The 16,309-nt window shown below is 51.6% G+C and overlaps 2 protein-coding genes across 4 annotated transcripts in view; one reads left to right on the top strand and one right to left on the bottom strand.

Annotated features, from left to right (window-relative positions):
• Positions 1 to 10,441, bottom strand: part of LOC137346308 (protachykinin-like) — a 38,565-nt gene extending 28,124 nt beyond the window's left edge. For both annotated transcript variants that reach the window (XM_068009815.1, XM_068009800.1), the window contains exon 1: positions 9,626 to 10,441. In XM_068009815.1, the coding sequence (XP_067865916.1) occupies positions 9,626 to 9,658 (33 nt within the window). In that variant the 5' untranslated portion in view covers positions 9,659 to 10,441. The remainder of the gene's footprint in view (positions 1 to 9,625) is intronic.
• The window catches only part of si:dkey-256h2.1 (uncharacterized protein LOC337520 homolog), a 314,605-nt gene continuing 307,883 nt past the window's right edge, over positions 9,588 to 16,309 (top strand). The window contains exon 1 of one of the 2 annotated variants that reach the window (XM_068009788.1): positions 9,588 to 10,368. In XM_068009788.1, coding sequence (XP_067865889.1) covers positions 9,821 to 10,368 — 548 coding nt within the window. In that variant the 5' untranslated portion in view covers positions 9,588 to 9,820. The remainder of the gene's footprint in view (positions 10,369 to 16,309) is intronic. The other variant, XM_068009780.1, reaches the window with a different exon arrangement.

The raw sequence follows: 16,309 nt of genomic DNA on the forward strand, positions 1-16,309 counted from the left end.
CATTCAGGGAAAGGTTAAAGGCATAAAAAAAGGCAAGGACATTTATTAAATAGAAACTTATCTTAAGAACATAAGAACTAGGAGCAGGAGTAGGCAATTCAGCCCCTCGAGCCTGCCCCGCCATTCAATACAATCTTGGCTGATCTCATCTCGGCCTCAACTCCACTTTCCTGCCCGTTCACCATAACCCTTCAACCCATTACTAATTAAAAATCTGACTATCTCCTCCTTAAATTTACTCAATGTTGTGGCATCCACCACACTCTGGGGTAGTGAATTCCACAGACTCATGACCCTTTGACAGAAGTAATTTCTCCTCATCTCTGTTTTAAAGCTGCGACCCCTTATCCTAAAACTATGGCCTCTTATTCTATATTACCCCACAAGAGGAAACAACCTCTCTACGTCTACATTGTCAATCCCCATAATCATTTTATATATCTCAATTAGATCTCCTCTCATTCTTCTAAACTCTAGACAGTAAAGGCTTAAACTGCTCAATCTCTCTTCATAAGACAAACACCTCATCCCTGGAATCAATCTAGTGAACCTCCTCTGAACTGCCTCCAATGCAACTCCATCCCTCTTCAAGTAAGGTGACCAAAACTGTACGCAATACTCCAGGTGCAATCTCACTAATGCTTTGTACAGTTGCAACAACATTTCCCTACTTTTATATTCTATTACTTTAGCAAAATTCCATTTGCCTTCCTTATTACCTGCTGTACCTGCATACTAGCTTTCTGCGATTCATGCACGAAGACACCCAGATCCCTCTGCACAGAAGCACTCTTGACGTTTCTCTCCATTTAGATAATAATTTGCCTTTCTATTCTTCAGACCAAAATGGATAATCTCACACTTATCCACATTAAACTCCGTCTGCCAAATTTTGGCCCATTCACCTAACCTATCCAAATTCATTTGTAAATTTCTTTATTGCAACTTACTATCCCACCTATTTTAGTGTCGCCTGCAAATTTGGCTATAGTACCTTCTATCCCTTCATCTAAGTCATTAATATAGATTGTAAATAGTTGGGGCCCGAGGACCAAACCCTGTGGCACCCCACTAGTTATATCTTGTCAACCAGAAAAAGACCCATTTATCCCAACTCTCTGTTTTCTGTTGGTTAGCCAATCCTCTATCCAAGCTAATAAATTGTCCCTAACCACATGTGATCTTACCTTGCGTATCATCCTTTTGTGCGGCACCTTATCAAATGCCTTCTGGAAGTCCAGATATACTACATCTACAGGATCCCCATTATCCACTTTGCTTGTCACAGCTTCGAAGAACTCTAGCAAATTAGTCAAGCACGATTTACCCTTCATAAAACCATGCTGACTCTGATGGATTGCATTTTGACTTTCTAAATGTCCTGTTATTACTTCCTTAATAATGGATTCTAACAATTTCCCAACAACTAGATGTTAAACTAACTGGTCTATAGTTTCCTACTTTCTGCCTCCCTCCCTTTCTGAATAAGGGCGTTATATTAGCTTTTTTCCAATCCACTGGAACCTTTCCCGCATCCAGGGAATTTTGGAATATTATAATCAATGGATCCACTATCTCCGCTGTCACTTCCTTTAAGACCCTAGGATGTAGGCCATCAGGCCCGGGAAACTTGTCTGCCTTCAATCCCAATAGTTTGCGCAGTACTTTTTCTCTAGTAATGATGATTTTTTCTAAGTTCCTCTCTTTCTTTAACCTCTGCATTACCTATTACTATTGGGATGGTACTAGTGTCCTCCACCATGACAACTGAGGCAAAATACTGATTTAGTGTTTCCGCCATTTCTGTGTTCCCCTCTATTAACTCCCCGGTCTCATCCTCCAAGGGACCAACATGCACTTAAGCTACTCTCTTCCCTTTTATATCAGTACAGAAGCTTTTGCTATCTGTTTTTATATTTTGCGCTAGTTTTCTTTCATAATTTACCGTTGCTCTTTTTATTTCTTTTTTCGGAACCCTTTGTTGATCTTTAAAAGTTTCCCAATCTTCCAGCCTGCTATTGGTCTTTGCAATATGGTACACCTTAGTTTTTGTCTTTATGTTATCCTTAATTTCCTTGCTTAGCCATGGATGTTTCCTCCCCTTCTTAGAATCTTCCTTCCTCTCAGGAATATATTTTAGTTTGGAGGAATTGAATATCTCCTTAAACATCTGCCACTACTCATCAACTGCCCTACCTTTTAGTCTTCCTGCCCAGTCCATTAGGGCCAAATCTGTCCTCATGCCTATGTAATTACCTTTGTTTAACTCCAGAACGCTAGTGCGGGACTCCAGTTTCTCGCCCTCAAACTGAATTTGAAATTCTAGCATGAAATGATCACTCTTCCCTGGAGGATCCTTAACTATGAGATCATTAATTAATCCCACCTCATTACACAATACCAAATCTAGAATACCCTGCTCCCTGGTTGGTTCCACATCATATTGCTCCAAAAAACAATCTCTAATACATTCAATGAACTCTCCCTCAAGGCTACCTTTGCCAATTTGACTAATCCAGCGTATATGCATATTAAAATGACCCATGATTATTGCCGTACCTTCCTTACAAGCCCCCAGTATTTCCTGGTTTATACTGTGCGGAACTACTGTTTGGGGCTACTAGCTAATATGGATTTCAGTTAAAACTAGTGCCCATGAATATCATAAAAAGTGACCAAAAGGTGGAGATCACTGATTAGAAATGGCGAATAAAGGAGGAGCTGTTGGAGATATGTCTTCTCTTGCAAATTCCTTTTTCTTTACACTCTCAAAGGTAGTAATGGAGACAGCTAAATTGCAGAAGTCACCTTATTTTAGATCGAGAGGGAACTGGTAAAAATCAGACTTTTCTGTTGTTACTTGCAGCTTGTCTTCGGAATGGTTTGTTTCTTGCTGGATTTTTCAAAGTGTGGCTTCACTTTAATTTTTTTCTTGTTGAAAAGGTCTTAGATAGAAGTCTATGCAGTTTCAAGACAGGCTGTGGCATCTTGCAAGGAGATGTGTCTGTAGCACACAGCAGCTGGATAAAAAGACAGGCTATACTCACAAACGGTTACAGTTTTGAGTCCAGCAGGTTGAATAGGGCATCTCCTGGGTCCTAAAGTGAGACTCTTTTCAAGTGGCTGTCCCACCTGACCTCTCTCCTCCATTTTGACAATCAGAACACAGTAGTACAAACTTAAAACATGCTGTATAAAATGGCAGTTGACATTAATACTCAAATGCACAACATAATTCACAAGGGGGTTCGCATCCATTTGTGACAAATGTGTGATGGTGTATTCTCCACTTGCCTGGAACAGCACAGCTCTAAATACACTCATGAAGCTCGACACCATCAAGGACAAAGCAGCCCGCTTGATTGGCACCTCATTCACTAGCTTAAACATTCACCTCCTCTACCACCGGTACACCGAGTCTGTGCAGCAACTTATCAAGTCTTCGACAGCAACTTCCAAACCTGCGAGCTCTACTGCCGAGAAAAACGAGGGCAGTAGTCACACAAGAATACCACCACTTACAAGATCTTCTCCAAGTCACACACCACCCGGACTTGGAAATATTTTGCTGTTCCTTTAGCATCCTTGGGACACAATCTCGGAGCTTCCTAATAGCACTGTGGGTGTACTTACACCTTACAGACTGCAATAGTTCAAGAAGGCAGCTCCCCACCACCTTCTTGAGGGCAATTTGGGATAGGCAATAAATGCTGGCCTTGCCAGCAACGCACACATCCCATGAACAAATAAAAAAAGTGCAAACAGATTAAGACACAAAAAGGCAAATTCAATTTTGGGTCTTATAAATAAAGGCAGAATACTAAAATAAAGATGAACTGGGAAAGTTATACAAAACGTTGGTCAGGCCAGTTAGAATACCCTGTACAGTTTTGAACATTGCAATATAGAAACCACATTAAAGCTATAGAGTACACATAATAGATTCAACATAATGAAGCCAGGGATGAGAAAGAATACTTCTGCAGAAATACAAAAAATAATGGCGCTATTTCCATCAGAGCAACAAGTTAATTGAAGTCTTCAAAATTATGAAGGGTATTGATAGGGTGAATAGTGATAGATTATTTTATCTCATAGGGAATCAGTGATGAGGGGCCATCAATTTATATTATTGCTAAGAAGGTTAGAAGACTTTTTTTAAAGCAGACTATTACTGGAACATGGAATGTTTTGCCACAGGGAATAGTTCAGGGAGAGACTGCTGAAACAAAGATGGGGCTATGGGTAGAGAGTGGGATTAGTTTTGAAGTGCTCCATCTGTGATGAAGTCCGCAGTTTGTGAGACCAATGGAGCAGCGTATGCTCAGACTGTTGTCTGAACAGATGACTTGTTGAATTCCGTTAGGTGCACTGACTCTGGTTTCAAAGCTTGTTTATCGCGAGACAGAACTGGTTGGAACCAGATAAGACAGTCATTTGACTAGTGGCATCTGATGAGAGCTATCCAAGCTCAGATTACAAGATTGGAGAGTTATGCAGGCTGCAGGCAGTGTGCCATGTTTTGTTTTGAAGACAAGCTGCAGAGAGTAAAAGCTAATTCTGGGAGCTGTCCATTAGCAAATATGAGCTGTAGCTGTTTTTGGTTACTTGATGTGATATTGGTAGAGCTTAGCCATCAAGGCTGTTGTGAGCAAAACTAAGGAGGTTCAGGAGCAGTGCGCCATTTTTGGTGAAGACTGTACCCATGGAGTTTGGGATTGCAGGGGAACTGCTGTTGGAGGAAAACTGGTGACTACATCTTGAAAGACAGGAGCTAGAGATCTACCTAAAGAAGTTCAGAATTCTGAAGAACTTTGTAGCTGTTTGGTGCCATATTTGCTGAGTGGACTGCTCAGTAAATCCGAGAGATTTATTTTTTTGTATCTGATAATTAATGTGTAATCTGCAACCTATATATACTGACTCTGATTTGTCTGTTATTTCATGTTTAAATTATATTGATTTTGGTTTGATTGTTAACGTAAAAGTTATAAAAGTGAAATCTTGTCCACTTTTTTTTAAAATTGGGATTATTTGGGGTAAATTTGGTTCTTTTGATTTGTTGATCTCCACTGGGATCACAGTATAGCAAAGAGCTGGCCGAGACATAATTGGCTGAGTAGCCTCTTTCTATGCTGCAAACCTTTATGGTAAGTTTTAAGCTCCAGGTAAAAAGCACCCAGCAGCTGTGGCTGTCTTTCCTCCTCCTTTTAAGATTGCTTTGCATTTGTAACAAAATATGATATCTGGGGTATGACAAAATGTAAGCTAGATACAACTGAAAGAACTGGTCATTACAGTGATGAACTTTACTGCTGAGGAATCAGGTACTGCATCAGCAGATGCAGAGTAAAGCTCCCTCTTTTCTGCTCCAACTTGCAAGGGCACTTCCTGCTGCATGAGTTTGACATTGTTTCTACTTATCATCGCCATGAGTGAGATTGTTAATTGAGGCAAAGTTAAAACTGTTTTGTTTAGAACTGGATTAAGACTGCCCAAGTTAATTTTATACAGGACTTTTACAGCCAGCAGAGAGGACTTTGATCCTATTAATCTGAACTGGATTTGAACCTCGGTCCCAGTGAAGTACGGCCAGCATCTAACCCACAGCTTATATCTGTGCTTGTGTCTGTTTTGTATGAAATTTGGTATGTGGAGCACATATTTCACTAAAATTGCATAAGGACTCATAGTACTTGTTATTCCTCTAAGTAGTGCCTTGATAGGCCTTTTCAATATTAAAGATCTCACTGTTGTGTAGTGAAAGTATATCACCCTGCAATTACACAATATGACTCCTGGCTTACCAAAAATTGCACTAAATATGATTTTTTTTTAATTAATTTTTTTCCACAATAACTGACATTTCTATGTCCAAAATAAAGGTTTAAACAAAATAAAATCTTAAAGAATTCACAATTTTAAATGTATCTAATGAATTATCTTTTGTCCTTTGATGGCCTCAAGTTCTTACTTGCACACATCAGCCTGTCCGAAAAGCCTGAACTTCAACTTAATATTTTTGTCTAGAGCTGTTACTCTGTGATCTTAATTTGGACTGTACATTCTGAGCCTTATTTTCCAGGATGCATCTGTACCAGTTGGTTGTAATGCCAGAATATGTTTCTTTAGGGAAAATGGAGGGAGGTAGGAGAGCTAGAGAAAGGAGAAAGAAAATTGAGACTTCATGCGAATGTTAGTTCAATTGTCAAAAGAACACAAGTTCAATTTTCAAATCAACTAATTCTCCACCTGTGTTTTGTTTAGTTAGAAAGGTAATTGCATATCCTTATATCTATGAGAGAGATCCTAAGGTCCAACACCAGCACAAGAAAGACAGATAGACAATAAGACAGACAATGATTTTCTTCATCATAACCTGATTTCTTTAAAAAAAAAACAAGCAAAGTCTTGAAGGGAAAAAAATCTAAAGGAGGGAAGAAGGTTGAGGATGAGGGGTCTCTGGCCTCACCACCTGTCATTGGGGGAGCAAGTGGGCGTGAGGTGGAGTGGAAGGAAGTTTAATGGTGAGGTGAAGTTCAAAAGAGGTAGAAGTAGTGATGAGATTAATGGATGGTATGAAGGGGAGGAGGTAGCCCGAAACTGAAAGGGTAGAGGATGTGATCAGAGCAGGAAGGTGGGAAGGAAGCACAAGTGTTTGGGAGAAAGAATGGGAAGGGTGATGCAGACACCCACATTTTCCCTGCAACCCAACCCTGAATGCAGCCTGCAGCCGCTGGTGGCTCCTTTCCCTGCCACACAACACGATACCACCCACCAACACCCACTTGAGAAGAAGGAAAAGACAGAGAAGCAAAAATAGATGAGAAAGGTAGAAGAGAAAAGAGAGCAATACACACAAGAAGAGGACAGAGAGAAACGGCAAACACAAAGGCATTAAAGACAAGTAAAAGGGTGACCATATTCTGACTTACCACGTACGATGCCATGGAAAATCAACTTTCTATAATGTATAATAAACATGCACACATCTCATTACTTTTTAAATTTAGTACGAGAGGTCCACGTTCCATTGAAAACTCCTACATCAGGTTAATAATAAGCAAAAACCCATCATAAATACCTACAGTAACTGTTATGCCTGTAGGTGACGGTGTGATAGATATTCTCCATATTAAAGATGTCACAAGATGTCTGTCACAGATTGAATCACACCACTCACTATACAATAGTCGCTATTTTGAACACTAAAGTATGTATGGCAAAATACGATGGGCAGGGGCTTCTGCTAATTGTGCCCGTTTGCAAGCCTTTGAGGAGGCTCTTAAAATTAAGCTTTTGTTTTAGGTGCAAGGACACAATAGGCACATTTTAAAAGCTTTTGAATATAGTTTTATTTTTAATTTACCAAGAAACTGATTACGTTACACAATATAACTAGCAAACGGTTCTGTGTAGTTTTTTTAGAAGTCATTTTCAGTTATTTAAAATCAGGTTACTCACAGGTGGTGGACTAAGCTAATTAAAAATGCTTAATTTTTGTGATAAATCCATTTTCAGCTATATTAATCAAACTGCACCAAGTTACCACTCAAATATATCATGGAGCTTTTTTAAAGCCGTTTAAAAAAAGGTTACATTCGAAAACGCTGCCTGATTGCACTAGTTCATGGCAGATTTTACATTCGATATGCAAATGAACTTGAGCAGAAACTTGGGAGAAAATAACACTTCTCAAAACCAGCGCAGTTTTGGGTACAATTTGCTTATGGATCGCCATTCGGCCTGGAGTTTCCATTTTGGGCACAATCAGTTTGCATTCAGTTTCAGGCTCTGGCCACAGAGTGGCACTGTGCACAGGCTTTGGATAATTTCGTGGACTCTTTTGAAATAAGCCAACTCTCCGCCATCTTGTTTTCTGTTCAGGTTTTAATTTTAAACAATGGCCTTTTTATGTGTTATTTTAAAATTTATTTGTCTCCTTTTAGTCTCTTACTGACTTCTAACCTCTAGCTTCATCTCTAAAAATTCAGCCATGGAATGCCCATGGAACTTGGGCTGAAATTGCGGCTCACATATGGCGCGATGCTGGTTTTCTGCCTGAAAGATTGAGGAAATTTGTATGCAAGTGCCTTACACCAGTTTTCAATGCTATGTCTGAGATTCCTCGATCTTTTGTGCTGGTTCAGCAAATTCTCTGCCGAAACCCTCCGCCACTCATTACCATAATCATTCCCACCCATACAGATCGCGTGCTTCCTGCATTTATGCCCTTTCTTAATCAGTTACCTGATTTGGTGCAGTTAAAAATTTGTAAACTTTCAAACTTGATTTCTGTGTTCGCACAGCGATGTTTTTACACTGCTTTCATTCGGAGACCTGCAATGAAATTCACCAAAGTACTGTAACCCTCCAAAGACAAGATTTTTAGGATCCCCATCTGCACCATGATTTCTAGAAGGCCCAATCACCTGCAAAGGCCTTCCAATTGAATACAGCCCTCTTCACTTCAATTATGGACGAGTGAGGCAGAAAGTCACTCAATATTTTCCCCACAGTGGACAGGCACAGGAGCTGTGTGCAGCGAATGTAGTTCACCAAGGAAGATATTGGTTGCCTGAGATTCTCTGCGATATCATGCCATGGTCTCTATTCCACAGGGCATCACTGTAAAATGAACGTCGCCAAGGCCCTGAACTTTTATGGCATGGGCTCCTTCTAATCATCAGCAGAGGATATGTACAACACAAGCCAGAAAGCATAAGGATCTGCATTTGTCAGGTTACAGACATTCTCTTAACATCTTGAGCATTACCATTGATCAGAAACGCGACTAGACTAGCCACAATGCCATAGCTGCAAGAACAAATCAGGGCAGCAACTCGTTCACGACCTAACTCCTCAAAGCCTGTCCGTCCCTCATCTACAAAGCACAAGTCAGGACTGTGATGTAATACTCTGTACTTACCTGGATGAGTGCAGCTCCAAAAACACTCAAGAAGCTTAGCACCATCCAGGACAAAGCAGCCCACTTGATTGATACCCCATCCACCACCATAAACATTTACTTCTTCCACTGCTGGAGCACCATGGATGCAACGGGTACTATCTGCAAGGTGTAGCAACTTGCCGAGGCTTCGTTGACAGTATCTCCAAACCCACGACCTCTACCTAGAAGGGCAAGGGCAGCAGGTCCACCGCCTCCAAATTCCCCTGCAAGTCAAACACCATCCTCGTGGATATATACCACCATTATTTCACCATTGCTGGGTCAAAGCCCTGGTACTCCCAATCTAGCAGCATTGTGGGAGCACTCGAGAGAGATGAATGCCAGCCTTGCCAGCAATGCCCACATCCCAAGAATCAACAAAAATGTTCTGAGTAACTTCGCCCAAAGCATTCAAAAATTATTCAATGGACAGTTGCTGAATGACGTGCTGTACTTTGTTTTTATTTTAGATTTGCAGCATTTTAGATATGTTTTCCAGAGTTATGGTATTGTTTTTGCATCAACATCTGATTTGTTTCCCAGTCGTACGACTGATTCAGAAAATATCTACAGTTCTGTCTCTTGAAATATGGCTTAGTTGCAAATCTAAATTCGTAATGTTTGCCTGACCTTGACAGTAGATATCTGAACATTCAGAACTGTACAGTAACTTACCAATCCGTTAGATACGTGAAAGTTACAAAACATCTGTTGAAACTAAACTGAAACTCTCAGGCTGCTCCGGCTATTGTATAAACGCAGAAGTTTGCAGCCTGAGCAGAAGACGGAGGCTGTCGGGCGCGGGAACAGTCGCGGGCGGACAATCGGTGACCGGTGCTGGGGGTTGGGAGCCGCTGTCAGCGGGTAGTGATGGGCTGGGGACTCGGTGCCGTGGCCTGGGCTTGGGGACCGGGCCTTCTCTTCCTCCTCCTCGGGCTCCGGGGTAACGAGGCCGGGCCTCCGCCGCAGGCGGGCTGGAGAACGGAGAGGACGGGCAATGAGAAATTGTGGAAGGTTAAAGAGCGGACGGTTTATGGTTACGGCCGCGGCCTCCTGGCGCCGCGGGCTGGCGCTGAGGCAGATTGGGGCTCAGGCTCCGGGGCCGGGGCGCTGCCGCGGCCGAGAGCGGCCTTCTCCCTGGAGCCCGGCATGGCCGCGCCGCCCTTCACGCTCAACACTCTGGACGGACAATTGAGTTTCCCGCCGGCTCAGGAGCAGCGACCTCGCTCCTACATCTTTCAGGCGTTCACCAATAAATCCGGCTTCCTGGAATGTATGTGGACCTCAGGGTCGTCCATCGCTGCTCTGGTGGACGGGCTCCCCGAACACAGCCATGTGGTCTTCCTGTCCTTCGATGATACAGCTCCCAGAGACGCCAGGTGGATAAAGCACCGGATTGTAGGAGTGATGGAGGAAAGGTAAACTGTTTAGGGCGGTGTCTCATTCACTGGACCAAAAGCGGCTCCACACTGAGGAAGGGAGAGGGGGGGAGGGTAAAAGGGAGAGGAGGGGGGGGGAGGGTAAAAGGGAGAGGGGGGGGGGGAGGGTAAAAGGGAGAGGAGGGGGGGGGAGGGTAAAAGGGAGAGGAGGGGGGGGAGGGTAAAAGGGAGAGGAGGGGGGGGAGGGTAAAAGGGAGAGGAGGGGGGGGAGGGTAAAAGGGAGAGGAGGGGGGGGAGGGTAAAAGGGAGAGGTGGGGGGGAGGGTAAAAGGGAGAGGTAGGGGGGAGGGTAAAAGAGGGAGGTGGGGGGGGGAGGGTAAAAGAGGGAGGTGGGGGGGGGAGGGTAAAAGAGGGAGGTGGGGGGGGGAGGGTAAAAGAGGGAGGTGGGGGGGGAGGGTAAAAGAGGGAGGTGGGGGGGAGGGTAAAAGGGAGAGGTGGGGGGGGAGGGTAAAAGGGAGAGGTGGGGGGGGGAGGGTAAAAGGGAGAGGTGGGGGGGGGAGGGTAAAAGGGAGAGGTGGGGGGGGGGAGGGTAAAAGGGAGAGGTGGGGGGGGGAGGGTAAAAGGGAGAGGTGGGGGGGGAGGGTAAAAGGGAGAGGTGGGGGGGGTAAAAGGGAGAGGTGGGGGGGGTAAAAGGGAGAGGTAGGGGGGGAGTAAAAGGGAGAGGTAGGGGGGGTAAAAGGGAGAGGTAGGGGGGGTAAAAGGGAGAGGTAGGGGGGGTAAAAGGGAGAGGTAGGGGGGGTAAAAGGGAGAGGTTGGGGGGGGTAAAAGGGAGAGGTTGGGGGGGGTAAAAGGGAGAGGTGGGGGAGGGAGGGTGGAGGGTAAAAGGGAGAGGTGGGGGAGAGGTGGGGGAGGGAGGGTGGAGAGGTGGTGGAGGGTAAAAGGGAGAGGTGGGGGAGGGAGGGTGGAGGGTAAAAGGGAGAGGTGGGGGAGGGAGGGTGGAGGGTAAAAGGGAGAGGTGGGGGAGGGAGGGTGGAGGGTAAAAGGGAGAGGTGGGGGAGGGAGGGTGGAAGGGAGAGGGGGGGGAGGGTAAAAGGGAGAGGTGGGGGAGGGAGGGTGGAGGGTAAAAGGGAGAGGTGGGGGGGGTAAAAGGGAGAGGTGGGGGGGGGTAAAAGGGAGAGGTGGGGGGGGGGGTAAAAGGGAGAGGTGGGGGGGGGAGGGTGGAGGGTAAAAGGGAGAGGTGGGGGAGGGAGGGTGGAGGGTAAAAGGGAGAGGTGGGGGAGGGAGGGTGGAAGGGAGAGGGGGGGGGGAGGGTAAAAGGGAGAGGTGGGGGAGGGAGGGTGGAGGGTAAAAGGGAGAGGTGGGGGAGGGAAGGTGGAAGGGAGATGGGGGGGAGGGTGTTGGAAGGGTGGAGGGGGTGGGAAAAGGAGGGGGGAAGGGGAGGGAGGATGGAGGGGGGAAGGGGAGGGAGGATGAGGGGGGAAGGGGAGGGAGGATGAGGGGGGAAGGGGAGGGAGGATGGAGGGGAGGGCGGATGAGGGGGGAGGGAGGATGGAGGGGAGGGGAGGGGAGGGGGGGAGGGGAGGGAGGATGGAGGGGGGGAGGGGAGGGCAGATGAGGGGGGAGGGAGGAGGGGGGAAGGGGAGGGAGGATGAGGGGGGAGGGGAGGGAGGATGAGGGGGGAGGGGGGAGGGGAGGGAGGATGAGGGGGGAGGGGAGGGAGGATGAGGGGGGAGGGGAGGGAGGATGAGGATGGAGGGGAGGGAGGATGAGGATGGAGGGGGGGAGGAGAGGGAGAATGGGGGGGGAGGGGAAGGGAGGAGGGGGAGAGGGGAAGGGAGGATGGGGGGGGAGGGAGAGGGGAAGGGAGGATGGGGGGGAGGGAGAGGGGAAGGGAGGATGGGGGGGAGGGAGAGGGGAAGGGAGGATGGGGGGGAGGGAGGGAGAGGGGAAGGGAGGATGGGGGGGAGGGGAGGGGAAGGGAGGATGGGGGGGAGGGGAGGGAGAGGGAGGATGGGGGGGAGGGAGGGGAAGAGGATGGGGGGGAGGGAGGGGAAGAGGATGGGGGGGAAGGGGAGGGAGGGTGGGGGAGGAGAGGGACGGAGGGTGGGGAAGGGGATGGGGGAGGGGGGAAGGGGACGGAGGGTGGGGAAGGGGAAGGGGAGGGAGGATGGGGGGGAGGGGAAGGGGAGGGAGGATGGGGGGGAGGGGAAGGGGAGGGAGGATGGGGGGGGGTGGGGGTGGAGGGGAAGGAGATGGGGGGGTGGAGGGGATGGGGGGAGGGGAGGGAGGAAGGTGGGGATGGAGGGGGAGGTAGGAAGGGGGGGGGAAGGGAGGGAGGAAGTTAGGAAGGGGGAGGAAGATGGAGGGGGGGAGGGGAGGAAGATGGGGGAGGGGAGGAAGATGGAGGGGGGAGGGGAGGAAGATGGAGGAAGGTGGGGGGGAGAGGGGGAGAGGGGAAGGTGCGGGGGAGGGGAAGGGAGAGGGGAAGGTGGGGGGAGGGGAAGGTGGGGGGGAGGGGAAGGGAGGGAGGAAGGTGGGGGGGAGGGGAAGGGAGGGAGGAAGGTGGGGGGGGAGGGGAAGGGAGGGAGGAAGGTGGGGGGGGAGGGGAAGGGAGGGAGGAAGGTAGGGGGGGAGGGGGAGGGAGGGAGGAAGGTAGGGGGGGAGGGAGGGAGGAAGGTAGGGGGGGAGGGGGAGGGAGGAAGGTGGGGGCGGAGGGGGAGGGAGGAAGGTGGGGGGGGAGGGGGAGGGAGGAAGGTGGGGGGGGAGAGGGAGGGAGGAAGGTGGGGGGGGAGAGGGAGAGAGGAAGGTGGGGGGGGGAAGGGAGGGAGGAAGGTGGGGTGGGGGGGGGGAGGGGGGAGGAAGGGAGAGGTGGGGGAGGGGGGAGGAAGGGAAAGGGGGGGGAAGGAAGGGAGAGGTGAGGGTGAGGAAGGGAAAGGGGGGGGGAAGGAAGAGAGAGGTGGGGGAAGGGTGGGAGAGGTGGGGGAAGGGTGGGAGAGGTGGGGGGGGGTAGGGGGGGGTAAAAGGGAGAGGTGGGGGGGGGTAAAAGGGAGAGGTGGGGGAGGGAGGGTGGAGGGTAAAAGGGAGAGGTGGGGGAGGGAGGGTGGAGGGTAAAAGGGAGAGGTGGGGGAGGGAGGGTGGAAGGGAGAGGGGGGGAGGGTAAAAGGGAGAGGTGGGGGAAGGGTGGGAGAGGTGGGGGAAGGGGGAGGTGTGGGGAGGAGGGGGGAGGAAACGAGAGGTGGGGGGGAGGGGGGGAGAGGAAAGGGGAGGAGGTGGGGGAGGGGGAGGGGGGGGGAGGGGGAGGGGGAGGTGTGGGGAGGAGGGGGGGGAGGTGTGGGGAGGGGGGGAGGAAACGAGAGGTGGGGGGAGAGGAGAGGGGGGGAGGTGTGGGGAGGAAGGGGGAGGTGTGGGGAGGAAGGGGGAGGTGTGGGGAGGAAGGAGGAGGAGGGGGGGAAGGTGGGGGGAGGAAACGAGAGGTGGGGGGAGAGGTGGGGAGGTGGGGGGGAGGAAACGAGAGGTGGGGGGGAGAGGTGGGGGAGGGGGAGGTGGGGGAGGAAGGGAGAGGAGGGAGAGGTGCGGGGGGGGGGGAGAAAGGGAGAGGTGCGGGGGGGGGGGAGAAAGGGAGAGGTGCGGGGGGGGGAGAAAGGGAGAGGTGCGGGGGGGGGAGAAAGGGAGAGGTGCGGGGGGGGAGAAAGGGAGAGGTGCGGTGGGGGGTGGAGAAAGGGAGAGGTGCGGGGGGTGGAGAAAGGGAGAGGTGCGGGGGGGGGGAGAAAGGGAGAGGTGCGGGGGGGGGGAGAAAGGGAGAGGTGCGGGGGGGGGAGAAAGGGAGAGGTGCGGGGGGGGGGGGGAGGGAGGGAGATGTGCGGGGGGGGGAGGGAGGGAGAGGTGGGGGGGGAGGGAGGGAGAGGTGGGGGAGGAAGGGGGGGAGGAAGGGAGAGGGGGGGGAGGAAGGGAGAGGGGGGGGAGGAAGGGAGGGGAGTGGGAGCGGGGGGGAGGGAGGGAAGGGGGAGAGGTGGGGGAGGAAGGGAGAGGTGGGGGAGGGGGGGAGGAAGGGAGAGGTGGGGGAGGGAGGGAGGAAGGAAGGGAGAGGTGGGGGGGAGGGAGGGAGAGAGGTGGGGGGGAGGGAGGGAGGGAGAGAGGTGAGGGGGAGGGAGGGAGAGAGGTGAGGGGGAGGGAGGGAGAGAGGTGGGGGGGAGGGAGGGAGGGAGAGGTGAGGGGGAGGCAGGGAGGGAGAGGTGAGGGGGAGGGAGGGAGAGGTGAGGGAGGAAGGGAGAGGGGGGGGAGGAAGGGAGAGGGGGGGGAGGAAGGGAGGGGAGTGGGAGCGGGGGGGAGGGAGGGAAGGGGGAGAGGTGGGGGAGGAAGGGAGAGGTGGGGGAGGGGGGGAGGAAGGGAGAGGTGGGGGAGGGAGGGAGGAAGGAAGGGAGAGGTGGGGGAGGGAGGGAGGAAGGAAGGGAGAGGTGGGGGGGAGGGAGGGAGGGAGAGAGGTGGGGGGGAGGGAGGGAGGGAGAGAGGTGAGGGGGAGGGAGGGAGAGAGGTGAGGGGGAGGGAGGGAGAGAGGTGGGGGGGAGGGAGGGAGGGAGAGGTGAGGGGGAGGGAGGGAGAGGTGAGGGGGAGGGAGGGAGAGGTGAGGGGGGAAGGGAGAGAGAGGTGGGGGAGGGAGGGAGAAGGGGGAAGGGAGAGAGAGGTGGGGGAGGGAGGGAGAGAGAGGTGGGGGAGGGAGGGAGAGGTGGGGGAGGGAGGGAGAGAGAGAGAGGTGGGGGAGGGAGGGAGAGAGAGAGAGAGGTGGGGGAGGGAGGGAGGGAGAGAGAGGAGTGGGGGAGGGAGGAGTGGGGGAGGGAGAGGTGGGGGAGTTAGACACTGAGTGAGTGAGGGAGAGAGAGGTGAGGGAGGGAGAGAGAGGTGGGGGAGTTAGACACTGAGGGAGAGGTGGGGGAGTTAGACACTGAGGGAGAGGTGGGGGAGTTAGACACAGAGAGTGAGGGAGGGAGAGGTGGGGGAGTGAGTGGGGGAGGGAGGGAGAGAGAGGTGGGGCAGTTAGACACTGAGGGAGGGAGGGAGAGAGAGGTGGGGGAGTTAGACACTGAAGGAGAGGTGGGGGAGTTAGACTGAGTGAGGGAGGGAGAGGTGGGGGAGTGAGTGAGGGAGGGAGAGGTGGGGGAGTGAGTGAGGGAGGGAGAGGTGGGGGAGTGAGTGAGGGAGGGAGAGGTGGGGGAGTGAGTGAGGGAGGGAGAGGTGGGGGAGTGAGTGAGGGAGGGAGAGGTGGGGGAGTGAGTGAGGGAGGGAGAGGTGGGGGAGTGAGTGAGGGAGGGAGAGGTGGGGGAGTGAGTGAGGGAGGGAGAGGTGGGGGAGTGAGTGAGGGAGGGAGAGGTGGGGGAGTGTGGGTGAGGGAGGGAGAGGTGGGGGAGTGTGGGTGAGGGAGGGAGAGGTGGGGGAGTGTGGGTGAGGGAGGGAGAGGTGGGGGAGTGTGGGTGAGGGAGGGAGGGAGAGGTGGGGGAGTATGTGAGGGAGGGAGGGAGAGGTGGGGGAGTATGTGAGGGAGGGAGGGAGAGGTGGGGGAGGGAGGGAGAGGTGGGGGAGTAAGTGAGGGAGGGATTGAGAGGTGGGGGAGGGAGGGAGAGGTGGGGGAGAAAGTGAGGGAGGGAGAGGTGGGGGAGTAAGGGAGGGAGGAGTGGGGGAGGGAGATGTGGGGGAGTTAGACACTGAGTGAGTGAGGGAGAGAGAGGTGAGGGAGGGAGAGAGAGAGTGGGGGAGTTAGACAGGGTTGGAGGGAGGGAGAGGTGGGGGAGTTAGACACTGAGGGAGAGGTGGGGGAGTTAGACACTGAGTGGGGGAGGATGAGGGAGGGAGAGGTGGGGGAGTTAGACACAGAGAGTGAGGGAGAGAGAGGTGGGGGAGGGAGGGAGAGGTGGGGGAGGGAGAGAGAGGTGGGGCAGTTAGACACTGAGGGAGTGAGGGAGGGAGAGGTGGGGGAGTGAGTGAGGGAG

This window comes from Heterodontus francisci, chromosome 2, assembly GCF_036365525.1.
Source record: "Heterodontus francisci isolate sHetFra1 chromosome 2, sHetFra1.hap1, whole genome shotgun sequence".
Lineage (NCBI taxonomy): Eukaryota > Metazoa > Chordata > Chondrichthyes > Heterodontiformes > Heterodontidae > Heterodontus > Heterodontus francisci.